A 17,446-nucleotide genomic window follows, 5' to 3' on the forward strand; every position below is an offset into this window, starting at 1 on the left:
TTGATAAATTAAAGTTTCACGGTTAATATACCATTCCTTGCAGAAACCAATTAATTTAACAGTAATTTAATGGCACCAATGAATAATTAGTATCCAGCGCTTACAGACTTTTATTTTGAAAGGGAAGGCGGAATGCGTTTTCCTAATCCTGTCTATCATGAGGATGACGTTTCCTGCTCGGGTTAATTGATAAATATGGTTGAGTGGTGGTTAAAATAATATGAAATCACGATAGACTTTCTCAACTTTGAAGCAAATACGAGCTTTAAAGTGATTCTAACATATCTGTAAATGTTTCACTTCCGCTGCAGAAGACGAAATGAAGACATTACCGACAAGTGCTGCACGCAACACCCCGCTTTACGATGATGCTTAAAGGTATTACATCCTATTTATGTTCTTTTCTATATAAGATAAAAACAAGGTTGTTTATTTTAGGACATAGTTTACAATAACAGGACGAAATGTTAGAGACGCTGGCAGTCGAGACTTTTAACAAGAGCATCTGTGTTGTGGGCTAATAATGCTTGCTGACTATACAATTAAACACTAAGGTTGATTTATTCTGCAGGTTTTTATAATCATGCGTTTTTACATGAAGGTACGTTGTGGGTTTCCCTGGTTCTTCCTCCTGTGACCGATCCATTTAGTGACAGCAACCATTACTGCGATATAGTCACACTGTCTGACGTTTGCAGGCTATAATTTAACAACAATAAAGATGAATTAATGGCAAAATAACCTTTTCACTATCTACTGTCACCGCTGTCATACAGGGCTCCACCTGTTTTAAAAGAAACCTTCAGTCACACAACACCCATGGTATTTTTTTATTCCTCGTCCATGTTACCTTTACAGAGTTCCGCCTCAGAGGAGAAACCTACCAATCAGTGATGGTAATGGATTATGATGGACGTCCCCAAAGCCAATCAGAGCCAGACACCAAGTCAACCATGGGCGGGCCAGAATGGCTGGTCCCCTGCTTCACCTCAAGGAGCCCACTACAACCCCCTGCTCAGCTTTCAGCATCTTAGCCTGGGTTCTCCTTCTGACCAGAGGACCTGCGTGGGTCACCAGCAGGCATCCAGTCAGGGCTGCCAGAGTGACAACACCACCTATCCATACAACACCCATCACAGTCCTCCATGTGCTGGTGATGCTGAGCAGAGCGGGAAACAAATCAATCCTGATGCTCGTGTTTCATTAATGGTTTCAGCTTCAAGCCATGAAAGAATTTTACCTCCATGTTCTCTCCCTCTTACGAATGAAGGGACTCAGCCTCGACCGCCTTTTCAAATGCATTTTTATTCCCCTTACAGCCCTTACCAAACAGCGTCTCCAGCTTTTCAGCCTCCATACGTACACCAGGAATCATTGAACGGACCTCAGTCACCTCACCTGAAACACCTGCCCATCAGCTCTCCATCATTCGGGCAATGTGTGGGCCAGAGTCCACAGTTTTCACCTCAGCCTTCATTTAACAAGGAGGCCCCTGACACCCATTATCATGCCTCACCCACACTTCAACAACACCCTGGAAGTAGGTCCACCTGGTTTATGTAAATGGCATGCTTACATGCTTGTTGCAGACCTTCTCATTACAAAATAATCACTTAACGGTAGATATAATCACTCCCCTCCTTTCTCCTCAGGAACCTCTAAAGAGTTTGTTACTAATACAGCTGTACAGGATGGGAGCTTCTCGCCACAGGTGAGGAACATACAGACAGAAATATGGGATTGGATTGAAATATCTGCAGAGTTTCTTCATTTTTTTGTGACTTTGTATCTAAAAATGCTCATCAAAGTTTTAATGTTCACCCTCAAATGTGTTTTGCTCAAACAGCAAGTCAAAATCCAAAGTTAATGTCTTTTCAGTCACTGAAATAAGTTTATGTAATCAAGTCCTTCCTTTCCTGTTTATGGGTTTACCTTAAATTCCCTGATTTAATAAAGACATTTTAGTTATATCCTTGACTCCAGCAAGAGAGGCTGTAGATATACCGGTGGCTTTCCTCCTACCTTAGATAATGTTTTTTTATTTTATTTTCAATGCATTTTTATTTATGCATTTATTATAAAATATGTAAAAAGTGACTCATTGAGCTTAAATGATGAAAACGTTTATCTTTTTTTTTTTTTCCACCAGATTTTTATTTTGTAAGTTAGAAAATACCCATAATGGCATATTTTGTAATCATATGAAATATGCAGGCTTTAAAACAAAATCCAACAAATGATGGTCTTGATGTGTGAAATAATTTCAAGTTCTGAGAATAAGATTTTCCCCTTTTCTCTCTGCAGTCTCCTAACTCTGAGTCTCGTTACGGCTTGGACCCAGAGCTCCTACCTAGTGCTGTAAGTTTTTGTCATTCACTCTCCCACGTGTTTGTGATTGTGTTGGGCTGCAACCTTGGCCAGGTCTCTCGTGTAAAAGAGATTTTTTTTTAAATCTCAACAGGACTTCCCGGTAAAATAAAGGTCAAAGAAATAAAAGAAAAAGAAAAGAAAGGTCCTGCTCATTCAAACACATGTGTTTCTCTCTTTCTGTCCGTCACAGGTAAAGGTGATGGCAGATGACCGGTCGGAGTGGGAGGGCAAGGTCTTCGTCTCCAAGCCTTTTTCCTGCGTTCCTCCTCTGGCAACTACTTCCTGTGCCATAGAGGACAGGGGTAAACACACTTCACTGTCTGCATCATGTTCACCGTTGTGCACTTGTATTCACACGTATTCATTCCAACTCTCCATTAGGGGACATATTGGCGCAAGGTTATGTCTGTATTTCAAGCTGTATGTTTTTTTGAACTCTCCGTTCATCTTGCATATTCCTTCACACACAGCACAGCTCCTACATTAACACTTATTGTAATAATCTTTTAAAGCATTGGTTTATATTTTTATTGATTATTTAATTTACATTTTCCAGCAGTAGGAGAGCGGCTGTTTACTTGCTTTCTTTATGTACCAAAAGAAGAGAAGATTGAATAACTGACTATGCTTCCAAACACTGCATCAACATTTCTTTGAGCCTAAAATGTTGCTGTGACTCATGCAGTTTTTTTTTTTTACTTGCAGATTAAATGTGTCAAGCACTATTTATGGATGTAGACCAGTAATATCTAAAGTAAGAGAAGCAAATGCAACATAAGCATATTTATTCTAAGAACGATGCAGACATGGACATTCAGTTCTAAAATTATCTTTTTAATTTTTTCGAGTTCATTTCTACTTTCCTCAATTCTTTCCTGTCACTTCAGTAAGCTTCACTTCACTGTAAATACACCTTAATGTCATGTGGATGTTTCTTTTGCACTATAGGAAGCGCGAGTCCTTTAGCCATCCGCTCCATGTCGTACTCAGTGCCCTGTGATGGGCAGACTGCCCTGCTCAGCCGGCTGCCTCTGGGAGCGCTGGTCACTCCTTTGACCGAACAAAATGCTGGAGAAGTCAGTTTGTAGCTTTCAAGCTTTTTCTGATAAATAATCTTCCACAGTAAAAAAAAAAATGAGACAAGAACTTAAAAATCAAGAAAAATAAAGCATCATGGGAGATATTCTTTATGGAACCCTACAAAAACCTCTTTTAAATGAAGATTTGTATGGCGATGTAATCATTTATTAATTCATGTGTGTGTTTGTGTCTCTAGAAGCCACTGACAGTGATAAAGGAGTCGGAGCGTGTTATGAGTTGCGGTTGGTGCGGCGCCTCCATGTGCCCAGCCATGGGCTGGCAGGACTGTGGTCAGAGGTTTTACTGCCCTTTCTGTGGTAAACTGAGTGAAGGTGAGATTAACATTGAACACCTAACCATAAAGGTAATGATTAAAACACAGACTGTGGGTAAATGTATTCTAATTTTCACACGCTCCAGTGAAAAGGAACCGTTTGTCTTACACCCCGTGCTCTTACTCTGGTTATAATCAAATTATATTTATAGAGCACATCTTTTAGGAATACAATACCACAAAGAATGGCCGATGCTCAAAATAGGAACACAAAACAAAGTACAGTACATTCATATTACATAATGAAGATGACAGTGCTCTCTAAAGAGGGATACCTCAGAAAGTGAATACCTACACCCCAGGTTAAAAAGCATGCCTAAAGATGGCCACACACTAGATGGTTTTGGGCCCAGTTTGACCCCTTTCACAACAAATGAACGGGGGGAGTGGTCCGATTTGAGGCCTGTCACAGCCAATCCTTTGTCTAAATAATCCTCCACTTTCCTCCCTGAGCTTGAGTATGGGCCACAGTAGAGCATGGCGATGAAAAGGTGACATTTGCATGCAACCTCTGTGTTTGGACCTGTTAGCTGAAGACGATGTCAGCTGTGACGTACACAGCAGGGTGTTTGGATCATGTCAACATTATGGTCCACATTCCTCCGACATTCAAACTAAATGTAAGTCAAATCACGTCTGGGCGTTATTGACTCACTGAAACCTCCACACCTTACAAGGACACATATATTCTGCCTTGATCGGAAGTCTCAAACGTACCATGCAGCTGTGTTTTTCAGTGCTGAAAGTGACTACACTTGAGCAGTGAAGGTCACACAATTGGTGCAGTGTTATTTTTACACCAAAACAGCAGTAACACACATTCTTCAAACGGCAGATGTGTGGCCATGGTCTAGCCAAATAGTTTAAGTTTCCTAATCTGTTAAAACTGTCTTAACGTCTGTGGCGTTGTTTCTAAAAATCGTCGAGTCCAAAACTTAAACATAATCCATTTCAATGGGTCGAACTTCAGCCCCCACCCTCAAGTATTTTTTCTCATACGCTGATCCTTTTTCTTAACTGTTTTTTTCTCTTTTCTTGTGTTTCAGTGCCATGGCAACACTACCAGCCCACCAAAGGGGTGGAGGGGGTTCGGGTGGATAAAGACAAGCGGCCTGAGCTGAGTATGGGGTCTTATGAGATTCTCAGCCCTCAGAAGGTTAGTTTACCTCTGCTACATTAGTTTGGATTCACTTCTTAGCCATCATGAGCTGCTCTTCAACATGGACTTTGTCAAATATACAGTATGTGCACATCTGTGCGGGATTGGAAGCAGCAGTTTAGATCCTGAATGTGCGTCACAACATTTTATCAGCACAGCAATGTTTACCCCGGGGATAACGGGTCACATCACACAATTTTCACGTGTCATCCTTTTCGTGAGGATTTCCATGTCCTAAAACCATTCAGTTAATTTATTTAGTGATTACTGGGACATTTATTGAGTATTAAAATCAAACATTTGCTTCTCAAATATGAAAATATGTTTCATTTCTGTTTTTCATATCATGCAAGTTGATTTTCCTGTCGTGGTTTTGGCTTCTGGTTGGAACAAACGAGGTTATGACAAAATGTCAACATATTTTGTAGTGGCCATTTGTTTCCTCTTTTTTGACCAACAGAAAAGTAATTGATAGTGATCTGCTGCAGCTATGTTTTAATAAAGTGTTTGGATATTTACTTCCTTGGAACAGAGAGAAATCTTGGAGAATAGTTCTGTAAATTAGAGAATAAGACTTTAACTTTAACTTAGTCCCTTCAGATATGTCTATAAATGTAACTGTTCAAATCAACAGTGGTGTTTAATTGCATTCAAAAATCCTTTTATAATCTCATCATTGTTCGGGGAAAGATATCATGTGTGTATATATTTGAATGTTTTCTCAGGGTGAACCTGCTGCTCTGCTCCTCGCCATCGATGTGTCTGCTTCAGCGCTAAGAGGAGGACATTTAGAGTTTACAACACAACAAATTCTCACTCTGCTCACCTCCCTGAGAAGGTTTTACACGCTCACTTTTTTTACTTTATATTCAAACACATAAAAAAAAAGAAAACAATGATCATGTTTCCAGCGAGCAATCTTCTCTAATAGTTTCATCTTATTATTGTAGGGAGGATGGAGTTGACTTGACAGACATCCGCGTGGGTTTGATGACATATGACAGTAAGATCCACCTGTATGACCTCAGCCCCGCCCTGTCCCGCCCACACATGCTGGTCATCACAGAGACAGAAGAGCTGCAGCTTCCTGTGAGGGAGGGACTTCTGGTGACCCTGAAAGACTGTATAGATGGTATCGACAGGTATCAAAAACTTTAAATTGACTAACCATTTTTCACATTATGTATTTCTATTGGTGCAAAGACGCTGACATCATTCTGTTCATGTTTTTGTTCATCACTCTTTTTAAGTAAAATTTCAATTTTAGGCTCATGTTCTGTTAAACTGCAAGTTAAACATTGTCTCTTTCACCTTAAACAGCCTTTTTTTAATGATGACATACTGTGATGCAAAGAGAGAGAGACCTGAAGCAATATGAAGATAGACTATATATTATAGTACTGTATTATACTGTAAGAAAACGTATGCTCCTCCACAGTTCTACGGGCTCCTACTGTCATCAAAAGTAAGAGCTATACTGCAGACTCGAGTCTCTTACTCGTGTGAAAAACAGACAAAAGATCAACATGATTAACACACAGAGCCTCGTTATGAAACGTCTGTCTCCTCGCTGCATTGAATGATCATAAACTTGCAGGGTTCAAGGTAGTCTTTATTATCCCAGTGAGAGGGAGAGTTTGTTTTGCATTCAGCAGGAAAACATACAGTACTTTCATCCAACCAACAATCAATACAACATAAAAAGACACTACAAAGTAAGAGGCCAGTGGTCAATAAATACAGTAGATAAAAAAGCAAAAGGCAAACACAATTCACTCACTTAAAAAGGCAATGGCAGTCAATAAAAAACCCCTGTACCTTTTTTTTTGTGCGTACTGTTAAGTAAACTACGGGCTGATGTTTATTCTATGATCATCAATCAATCAATCTTTATTTGTATCGCCTATTTATAACAAATGTTATCTCAAGACACTTTACAAAATATCTCACGCAATTGAAATCCTTAAACAAAAATGTTGTCATCTCCAGAAAGTAAAGAAACATTTCCTAAATACTTCATTTTATAAACGGGCATTTCCTGTTTGTTTTTTTTAAGGTGATTTCATCACTTTATTTATTTATTAATTCTTTGGCATGTCACCTCTTTGTTGTTTGTGTGTTCAGTGTTTTACAGCTTATTCCTCAGTTTGGTCCAGAGAGTGATGACTCTGATGGAGTTCCTATAGAGCTGCCTGTCAAAGCAGGGCTAGCTGTGCTGCAGGTCAGTAATCACTGTTCACACTAGTGCCTGACCGGTGTGAGAGTTTTGGGGCCAATATTGATATTAGTGAGAGAGAAAAAATCTGCTAAGATTTGTCAGCCGATATCTTTATTAGATCGATCTTTGAACTTTAGAGATAGATTTACACATTTATTGTGTTGATCCCTCACATACAGTTATCATACATTTGTGGAAAAGAAAAAAAATGAGGACGCATCACTCAACTGGAAAATAACTGCCTGTATGTGCATCACCGCTTGACAGCCTGGAGAGTGATAATGCTTTTGTAATCCATATAACACACTCACTTGATATGATAATATCAGCCGATTAATCGGGTGAGGCTCTAGCTCGCACTCACACTGGCAGGTTTTCTTCAAAGTTGATTGACGTTTTCTGTGTTCAATATGGCTGCACAAAAAGAAATGATAATGTTGCTGTTTCCTTTTTATTTCATCAAGGCACTGCAAGGACAATAATAAAAACTTTATTCGTGTTGTTTCTAGGCTCTGAATTGTCCTGGAAAGCTGTTGCTCTTCCATACTGCCCCTCTAATAGAGATGGCACATGCAAACTCATCCTCAGGGTTTTTTGGCTCCAACAAACCGAAGGTACTTAACCCACATACACACACATACATTATAGCCTGTACCATACAGTATAATGTACTATCCCACAACTATTAGTCTGTAGGAAAATATTTTTGGGACACGGGTCAGAATTACTCACATACTAGTCAGATCATCCTTCTCCCACAGTTTTAAGGAGTCACTTTATTGTGGTTCACTTACAATGAAACATTGATCGCTGTTTTTCCTTCTTTTTTTCCCCTCAGTCCATCTTTCAGCCGCCAGAGTCAGCTATCTCATTGGCCAATCAGTGCGTGGGTCAGGGCTGCGGCGTTCACCTGTTCCTTCTCTCCCAGCAAGATGTGGGCGGGGCTTGGCCGGGGCACATTCCATATCTGACAGGAGGAGCTCTCTACACCTACAGCCACCTGGAGGTATGTTAACAAATATTGCCATCAAAACACTTGAAATGTCTTCTTCTTCTTTTTTTAAAGGGGCTATATGTAACTTTTTACATGTATAAATGGTTTTTTATCGCCCATTAATAAGTGAACGGTTAACTTAGACTTTCTTTATTGTCATTCAAACTTGTACTTTACAGTGCAGATATGAACGAAATTTCGTTGCATTTGGCTCGTTGTAGTGCAGGATAAAAACAGCAGCATGTATTTACATATAAAAAATAAAAATAAGGTGCAGATATAAATAGATATAAAAAGAAAAACTATGAGTAAAATTGCTATACAGATAAATATATTGCACGTTATATTGTATTTTACAGTCCAGTGAGGTAGTCCTGTGTGGGGGTTTGATGGGGGAATGGAGGGATTATTTTTTGGTGTTCAAAAGTCTTATGGCCTGTGGGAAGAAGCTGTTACAGAACCTGGAAAGTTCTACTTCGGAGGCTGCGGAACCTCTTTCCAGAGTCCAGCAGCGAAAACAGTCCATGGTGGGGATGGGAGGTGTCTCTGCTGATTTTCTGAGCCCTGGTCAGACAGCGGATCTTTGCGATCTCCTGGATGGGAGGAAGTGGAGTCTTAATGATCTTTTCCGCCGTCCTCACCACTCTCTGCAGGGACTTCCAGTCGGAGGCACTGCAGGCTCTGGACCAGACAGAGATGCAGTTTGTTATGATGCTCTCTATAGTGCCTCTGTAGAAGGTGGTGAGAATAGGAGGAGGGAGGTGTGCTCTCTTCATCCGACGCAGAAAGTGCATGCGCTGCTGCGCTTTTTTCACAAGAGCGCCGGTGTGAAGGGACCAGGTCAGAGTGTCTGTTATCTGCACCCCCAGGAACTCTGTGCTGCTAACTCTCTCCACTGCTGTGCCGTTGATGAGGAGTGATGTGTGGCTGGGCTGGCGCCTCCTGAAGTCGACGATGATCTCTTTGGTTTTATCGACGTTCAGGGCCAGGTTGTTGGTTCTGCACCAGTCAACCAGATGTTTCACCTCTCTGTAGTCCATGTCGTTGTTATCACGGATGATGCCCACTGCTGTTGTGTCGTCTGCAAACTTTACGATGTGGTTAGTAGTGGTCCTGGTGCAGCAGTCATGGGTCATCAGGGTGAACAGCAGCGGACTCAGGACGCAGCCCTGAGGGCAGCCGGTGCTTAGGGAGATGACACTGGAGGTGTTGTTGCCCACCCGCACAGACTGGGGTCTGTTTGTGAGGAAGTCAAGCAGCCAGTTACATAGGGGGGTGCTGAAACCAAGGGGGGCCAGTTTGCTCACCAGATGCTGCGGGATGATTGTATTGAACGCTGAGCTGAAGTCCAGAAACAACATCCGCACATGTGTGTCCTTCTCTTCCAGATGTTGTAAGCTCAGGTGGAGTGCAGAGGAGATGGCATCCTCTGTGGAGCGGTTTGGGCGGTAAGCAAACTGGTACGGGTCGAATGTGGGGGGAAGTCTGGAGACAATGTGGTCCTTTACCAGCCTCTCAAAGCACCTCATCATGATGGGGGTTAGTGCTACAGGGCGGTAATCATTGAGCGAGGAGATTGTGGATTTTTTAGGCACTGGTATAATTGTAGCAGTCTTTAAACATGAAGGTACCACAGCCTGGATCAGCGAGGTGTTGAAGATGTCTGTGAGAACCCCAGCCAGCTGGTCAGCACATTCCTTAAGCACCCGTCCCGGTATGTCGTCAGGGCCCGCTGCTTTCCGGGTGTTCACTCTCCTCAGGGTTCTCCAGTTATCAGCTGCGTCCAGGCTGATTGGCTGCTCATCGGAGCGAGGAATAGATTTCTTTGCTGGAGTGGTGTTGAGTGCCTCAAACCTTGCAAAGTAGTTGTTGAGGTCGTTGAGGAAGTTGATGTTGTTGTCACGGGGGGGAGGAGTAGCTTTATAGTCTGTGGTGACTTGTATGCCCTGCCACATTCGTCTGGTGTTCGTGGGGTCCTCGAAGAAGTCCTGCACTTTCTGACTGTGAGCACGCTTTGCAACCTTTATGGCACGGTTCAGGTTGCCTCTGGCTGTTTTTAGTGCCACCATGTCGCCAGATTTAAAAGCGTCGTTCCGGGCTTTCAGCATTGCACGTGCCTCACTAGTCATCCAGGGTTTCTCGTTGGCCCGTGTGGAGATGTTCTTGATCACACTAACATCCTCCATGCACTTCTGAAACGTATGCAGACACAGACTCGGCATACTCCTCCACACACGTCTGGTGATTGTCCGTAGCAGCCGCCTTGAACATGTCCCAGTCCGTGCATTCAAAGCAGTCCTGTAATGCTTCCATAGCTCCCTCAGGTCAGGCCCTCACCTGCTTCACTGTGGGGTTTTTTCCTGATCAGCAGGGGCTTGTATGCTGGAATTAGCATCACAGAGAGATGGTCTGAGGAGCCAAGGTGGGGGCGGGGTGCAGCCTTGAATGCCTTCTTGATGTTGCTGTAGGCCAGGTCCAGCGTGCTCCCACCCCTGGTTGCAAAATCCACATATTGATGGAAATGAGGAAAAACAGTTTTCATATTGTGAAAAAGTAGATGTTCACTGTCTATCTGTGTTGCCTGTATAAAATTTTTCCCCGGGTCGTATTTTCCGCCTTCTACACACTTCTATCCGCCCTAGGAGCTCTCAAAGGTGGACAAACTCATCACACACTCCTGCTCTCAGCCAGTGCCTGCCGAGACTGTCGTTTGTAGGATAGAGAATGAATACAGACACACAGACTCCTTCACAGACTTTCACATGTGTATGACCACTTACCTCCTCTGTAAACATTATGCCGGTAAATATCCAGTGTTTGACGGCCGATGATGCTGCTCGTTTGTGTTCGTACGAGAGGGAGAGCGAGCAACAGTTTACTGGTGCAGTTCGCCTAACGGCCATGCGGTATCTCAACAAACGCAGTATTTTTGAAAGTTACATATAGCCCCTTTAAAGAAATACTTTGACAGTTTGAGATGCATTCCATTACTTTCCTTCGCTTGCTCCTCTCTAATAACTGTCCGCTAACTTTAAAGCTACAGCCAGCAGATGATTAACTTGAAACAAAGTTCAAATAAGGAAAAAAATTACTTTTTTATTTAGGAGATAAAACCCTTGTCAAGGATCTTTTTCATCTTGAAATGTAGTCATGTTTCCTACAGTGGCTCTAACATTAATGCATTATTGCCTTTGTTTATAAGTCCATAAAATCTGTTCTCCAGCAGGGTTCAAAGATTGTCTTAAATGATGTTTTAACCGGCAGTTAGAAAATCATTTACACATCTCAAAAATCCTAAAGCTACACACACACACGCACAGTCAAATTGATCCCGAAACTTTTTTCTAGATATGAATTGCTATCACACTTTTACCAAAATTTGATTACATATTAATCTTCTTTTTTGGAATTTAAAGCAGCTCACAGAGCAACATCACAGTTCTGTTTGTAGCTGTATTTGGATTAAAATTATGCATTTTTGGAACACGGTAGGTATACAGATGAGCTGCATGAATTCTAGATTGACAGGCATTTTAAAAATCTCCCCTACAGGGAGAATTGGACAGGGAGCGTTTCAGCACTGATCTGAAGAGGATCGTAGATACAAACACAGGCTACAAGGCTGAGCTCAGGATTTTTGTCAGCAAAGGTGAGAGTTTCTAAGTGTGATTCCGCAGAGTGAGTCCTTTGAAAAACACCTACAGTTCCATTAATTGTACCTGTCTCCGCAGATCTGCGTGTATCGGGCTGCTATGGACTTTTTATCCCTGGTCCAAGCCCGGACCAGGTCACCATGGCAACTCTTGATGGGTTTACAACGCTAGCTGTTGAGCTCGCACACAGCAGACCTGTGGATGAGACGAGAGGAGTGTCCTTACAGGTGAGTTCACATTATTTATGAACGATTCAGATCAGCGACAGGTTGAATTGACAGACTTTACAAAGGGCTTTACAACAAGAAAAGTAGAATATAGAGTAATAGAAACAAAAACAAACAGAGCGACATCATAGAGTCCTGCAGAGACGACACTGCAATGACCAGGTACAACAATAAGCTCAATAAAAAAAACACAGATCATTCACAGAAAGTAGGCTGGGTGAGCATGATTAACCCATAAGCCCATCTAACCTTTTTTTTGAAAGACTCAACAGAGTCAGTAGAATGTAGAGACTTCCAAAGATTTCAAAGGTTAGGCTGCGTGGTTCTCAGAAACCTGATCACCACGGGTCCTAAAACTTGTCAGTGGGACAGACACTAAGTGCAGTTTGTTGGACCTTAGTGAACGGGTTGATGAGCACAGGTGAATGAGCTCTGTCAAATAGTCCTAATTTCCATAAATAATGGATAAGACCGCCTTTTTATCTGTATATGTCCTAAAGTAAAGATCTGACGGTTCATTATTTGAGACGCTTAATAAAGCAGTTCCTTTGTAGTTGGATTCATGCCCCTTAAACATAATGTGTTTATTAACCTTAATCAATTGCTCCTGCTTGTCAGGCTGTTTTGTCTTACAGCACTCAGACTGGAGAAAGGAGGACCAGGGTTCACACTCTGACCCTGCGATGCTCACGCCACCTAGAGGACACTTTTCGGCAGTACCAGGCCCAAACACTGCTCACCTTTTACAGCAAAAAAAGTATGTTTCTTATACTCTTGATAATGTACTGCTGAGGCGTCATACTGTTAAGAAAATGCGATGCTTGTATGCAGCTTGAGTTCTACATGACAAGACACAAGAGAAAGACTACTAGAAGAATACAGTATGATACTCCGGGTCATTATCCCATACAGTGCAGTGAAATTATCTTGAATTATTTTAGTTTCTTCTTTCGCCACAAGAATTAAACATATTGTATGAGCGTAGTGTTTCTCATATTCTTCCCTGTTTGAGCAATCTTTTGAGATTAGTGCCTCTTTCCAGTTCATTGTGCAGTGTTGGAGCGCCCTCTGCAGGAGCTGAGGGAGGAACTGCAGACAGAGGTAACACAAGCTTTGGCATCGTACCGCAAACACTGCTGCTCGATGTCAGTGTCTGCTGGACAGGTGAGATTGGGAGACATAAAACACACTGCAGAGTATAACATGAAGCTCGTAAAATGTCTCTTAAGTTCTGCTTTGCAAAACCTCTTCTACAATCTGATACAATTTGAATCTTTTTTTCCGACATCGTTTATGTACTGTGCTCTTATTGTGTTACTGTTTGTGTGCTGTAGCTGGTCCTCCCTCAGTACCTGCGAGCTCTTCCTGTTTACATCAACAGTCTGAGGAAGAGCGAGGTGCTGCTGCCGGGTCTGAGGAGCTCCGTCCACTCACGGCTGCAGCAACGTTGCCAGGTGTTAAACATGGACACCCGCAGCACCTCCACACACTTCTACCCTCTGCTGCTGCCTCTGGTCAGTATCTTAAAAAAACATTTTACTATCTCTAAGGGAGAACGTTTTAACTCATGGTTAAAATGCTAATTGGTAGTTATAATTTCAGCTCACACTTTTTATGAAACACAGTTTAGATGGCTGTCACATACTTTGGAATAACTTCAAAAAAGAAAGCTGCGATCTGCTGCTTGTAGAGCTGTGACACCAGTGCCTACCTGCACTGTGTTTCACACACACACGTACAGCTGTTTCCTTTTGATTTACACTGCTGCACTATGGCTCAACTTAATTTGACAGAACAATTAAAGTCATCGAAGACACTGTAAAATCTACCCTCATCCAACATATCCCCTGCAATCACATTTTTAGATGTCACTGGAGTTTAGTTTGCTGTAAAAGTGAAGAAATCTACGTCTGTTTCACCAACTACAACACCGTACAAGTCAAATGGCAGCACAGGTTCAACAAAAACATGACTTTTGCATCTTTGTCATTTAAAATGTTCAATGTCGAGACACTGAGAACCACAGAAACATCCTTTGTTATACAGTAAAGCAAACTTGGACGGACAGTGAAAAGGTTAAACACTCACTGAATTCCCTTTGAGCGTTGATCCTGTGTCATCACACGATCAATTCAACTTTTCACTCATCTCTCTCATGCAGCCACTATCAGGTGATAACTCCACTTCTCCGAACCCAGAGAAGACTCTGCGTTGCTGTGCTGCAAGCCTGGAGCCCAGTGGGCTGTATTTGGTTCATGCTCCCCTCACCCTGCTGCTCTGGGTGGGCACCCAAGTCCCGTCGAGCACCCTGGTTGAGCTCTTCAACACCAGTTGCTTTTCTTCGCTGCCCTCGGGAGAGGTGAGACATTACACACTGTAACAAGGTATCTCTGCATCAACGGTAACCGAATTAGCCTTGTCACAGGGAATATAAAAGAAATAAAACATGCCCATTTGAAATCAGTCTTCTTTTTTTTTTTTCTTTTTTTTTAAAGGTGATTTTATTGCTTTCTAGTCTTTATTTGATATGGCAGTTATAGAGAGAGTGGAAATGAGAGGGTGGGGATTGACATGCACCAAACAGCTTCAGGACTGGAAGCCGAAACTGTGACCAGTGCGACAGTGCCTATGGCCTCAGTCTACAGGGCGCCTGTTCTACCAGCTGAGCTAAACCTGCACCCCAACTGTATTTATGTTCTTGTGTAATCATGTGAAACATTTTTTACAAGCACTTTATTTTAAGGACAATATACCTCACCACACCTTAACCCACAGTAGCATTAGAGGGTTCGCTTTTTACCATCCATATCTGATGCCCTGTGTGTTTCTGTGTTCCCTCAGACAAAGCTGCCTGTTCTAGACAACCCTCTTTCCATCAATATTCGATCCCTCATCCACACACTGAACTCCCAGGCCCCCTGTGCCCGCAAGGTGAGATTCTGTTTGCTCTGCTGTAACTGATGGGGAAGGTTTTTTTTAATTTTGGCAATGCACTCTTGACTCAGCCAACATCAATGACTTGAATAACAAAGTTGCTTTTTTTTATGAATACATAATTGTACAAAGCTGTTCAGGCAGACACCAATTACACACATGAACATAACAAACGCTACAACTGAAGCTGAAAGAGTCAGGTAAGTACAACAGCGGAGCACAGAGTAGCAGAAGTCAGATATTCAGATGTGACAGAAAAATGAAAGTTGACTCAGTTGGGGAAGCTCCGAGCAAAAATACTAATGTGTACAGTGGAAATTTGGCAAATTCCTCACCTCCACATGTACATAGAACAAAATGCAAATACATATAAATAGCCTCAGTTTTCATACTAAATAAGCCTGAGCTGTACAGCTGGACAAATGAAGATTTATGGATTAAAAATAGCAACAGCAGTAATAACAATGTTAATATACGTGAAACAAATGACTTATTTCCATGAATAACTGTTTTTTGTTTTTGAACATATAAGACTTAAAAACTTAGTAGATATCTGTATGTCTGTCTCAGTTGTGGGTGGTGAAGCAGGGCGATACCTGCGAGGAGGCTCTGCAGCGTCACCTGGTGGAAGACAAGAGTCCAAACGGAGGAGCGTCATATGCAGACTTTCTTTACCATCTCCATGTCAACTCTGTCCGGTTTCTGCAGTGACTTCTCACGCACACACACACACACACACACACACACACACACACACACACACACACATTCTATTTGCCTAAAAAACACAAATGAGTAAGGACTAAAGTCTTATTCTCAAATTGTCAAGTGGAACACTGTAAAGGCCTGATATCAGGCAGTGCATGATAGACATGAAAAGATATACCTGGTTTTATTTATGCTGTGATATGTTGACGTGATGAATGCAATCTGTGCAGTTTGAAAATGTGTGTATGACTACTTATTGCAGTGTGTTTGTGTGTGTGTGTCTGTGTGTGACGCCCACAGTACTTTCTGTGTGTGCATAATCTCATATAAATAAATAAAGGCTTTAAATGAACCTCAGTTGAAGTGTCTTCCAGTGTAGTTCAGCGAAGGAGAGATATTTTTTTATTTTAGTATCTTAGAAATCATCCTGCAAAAGCGTGACTTTAAAAGCAAACGATAACTAGAGAATGAATCCGTACGCCTCTAATCCAATCACAGCAGGATGAGATTTCTGTGTCTAAAAAAAAAAAAACACCTGCTAAGCATCGATGGGACATGATCAGCAAAGAGATCAAGCATATTGCTTTATTCTCGGGAGGTGCCAAAATGAACACAAACTGAAAGTTCCTCGAAAGAGCTTCAGCCACATTGGTTGCACTTTGGCACATTTTTAAGTGGAAGACAAAAGTTATCCTTCAATTAACACAAATTTGAATTCAAGTTCAACCTGTATGTACCATTAACGTTTGGCTACTCGCACAAATAGTTTTTAAAATAATCGAGCCTGCACCAAAGTTATGGACTTAATGACAAACATCGCTGTCCCGAGAGTCACACTGCTACAAATATGTTAGCTTGGTTCGCAAAGTGCGGCAATAATTACTGTGAAGTTGAAGGGGATGTTAAATTTGGGCGAGCAAAAAAAAAAAACAGGCTTCAAACAATGTCGCTGCCAAATAAAAAGCTGTCTGTGTAGATTGTCCAGTACATATGAAAGCTGACAAAGCCATTGTTCAGGCTGCATCGGCAGGGCCTTGTCAATCACACACAGCTGCACCCTAAAGCCTACCCTGCTTTAACTTTTATTTGACTCTACATTTAACCATAATTTACAAAATGCACACTTCTTTTTTGCATGGAAGAAGACAACGCTAACAATAGAGACCTTTAACTGATTGAGAAATGTACTGTAGCTCTGTTGGCTGCTCGAGTGTCGTCTGATAAATAATTGAACAGAACAGTAGAAGAGTCATTGTAGTAATATTTCACGTGTCCTAAAGAGAAACTCTCTTTTTGCGTTGTAGTTCATTTTAACCCTCAGCATCACTTCTAGTCACTGATTCCTTGTTCTCTCCTAAAACCTTAACACAGCTTTTACTTTTCATTTAGTCCCATTTTATCACCACTGAAATATCCAATCAGAAAAGACAAACACAACTAAGACTCCTGGACACTCTGAAGAAAGAGAGACGAAGAAAAAAAAAACACTTACCAATCTGTCAATGCATGTGTTGTTTTTATTGGCAGTAGTGTGTAGTCTGGCCTGCTCTGGCTGAATTTGTATCCTTAAGCATTTTGGATGCTGTGCTGTTGGATCCTGGTGGGAGCACATTGACTTAGAGGATGTGAACTGTTGGAGCAAATGTTAAACACAAGCGCCTCTTTTTGGGGCATTTTATCTTACAGTAAAAGAAACATGTTTCTTTAGTATTTTAGGGTAAGGAGTAAAAACAGACTAAACCGCATAGTGATTTATTAAGATAAGGAAC

At 41.7% G+C, this 17,446-nt stretch overlaps 1 protein-coding gene across 1 annotated transcript; it reads left to right on the plus strand.

Annotated features, from left to right (window-relative positions):
* The first annotated feature begins 139 nt into the window (after positions 1-139).
* On the plus strand, positions 140-16,034 carry si:dkey-13n15.2 (protein transport protein Sec24C). Its single transcript, XM_020636645.3, has 21 exons — positions 140-378; positions 859-1,540; positions 1,653-1,711; positions 2,305-2,358; positions 2,561-2,672; positions 3,319-3,446; positions 3,647-3,782; positions 4,831-4,940; positions 5,669-5,781; positions 5,894-6,085; positions 7,068-7,164; positions 7,671-7,775; positions 8,000-8,167; positions 11,708-11,804; positions 11,887-12,035; positions 12,654-12,792; positions 13,078-13,199; positions 13,370-13,549; positions 14,197-14,394; positions 14,877-14,966; positions 15,540-16,034. Exons 2-21 carry the CDS (start codon positions 907-909, stop codon positions 15,678-15,680), a joined length of 3,024 nt encoding a protein of 1,007 aa, XP_020492301.2. The 5' UTR covers positions 140-378; positions 859-906; the 3' UTR covers positions 15,681-16,034.
* Positions 16,035-17,446: the final 1,412 nt, after the last annotated feature.

Source organism: Labrus bergylta, chromosome 2 (assembly GCF_963930695.1).
Source record: "Labrus bergylta chromosome 2, fLabBer1.1, whole genome shotgun sequence".
In the NCBI taxonomy this organism is placed as follows: domain Eukaryota; kingdom Metazoa; phylum Chordata; class Actinopteri; order Labriformes; family Labridae; genus Labrus; species Labrus bergylta.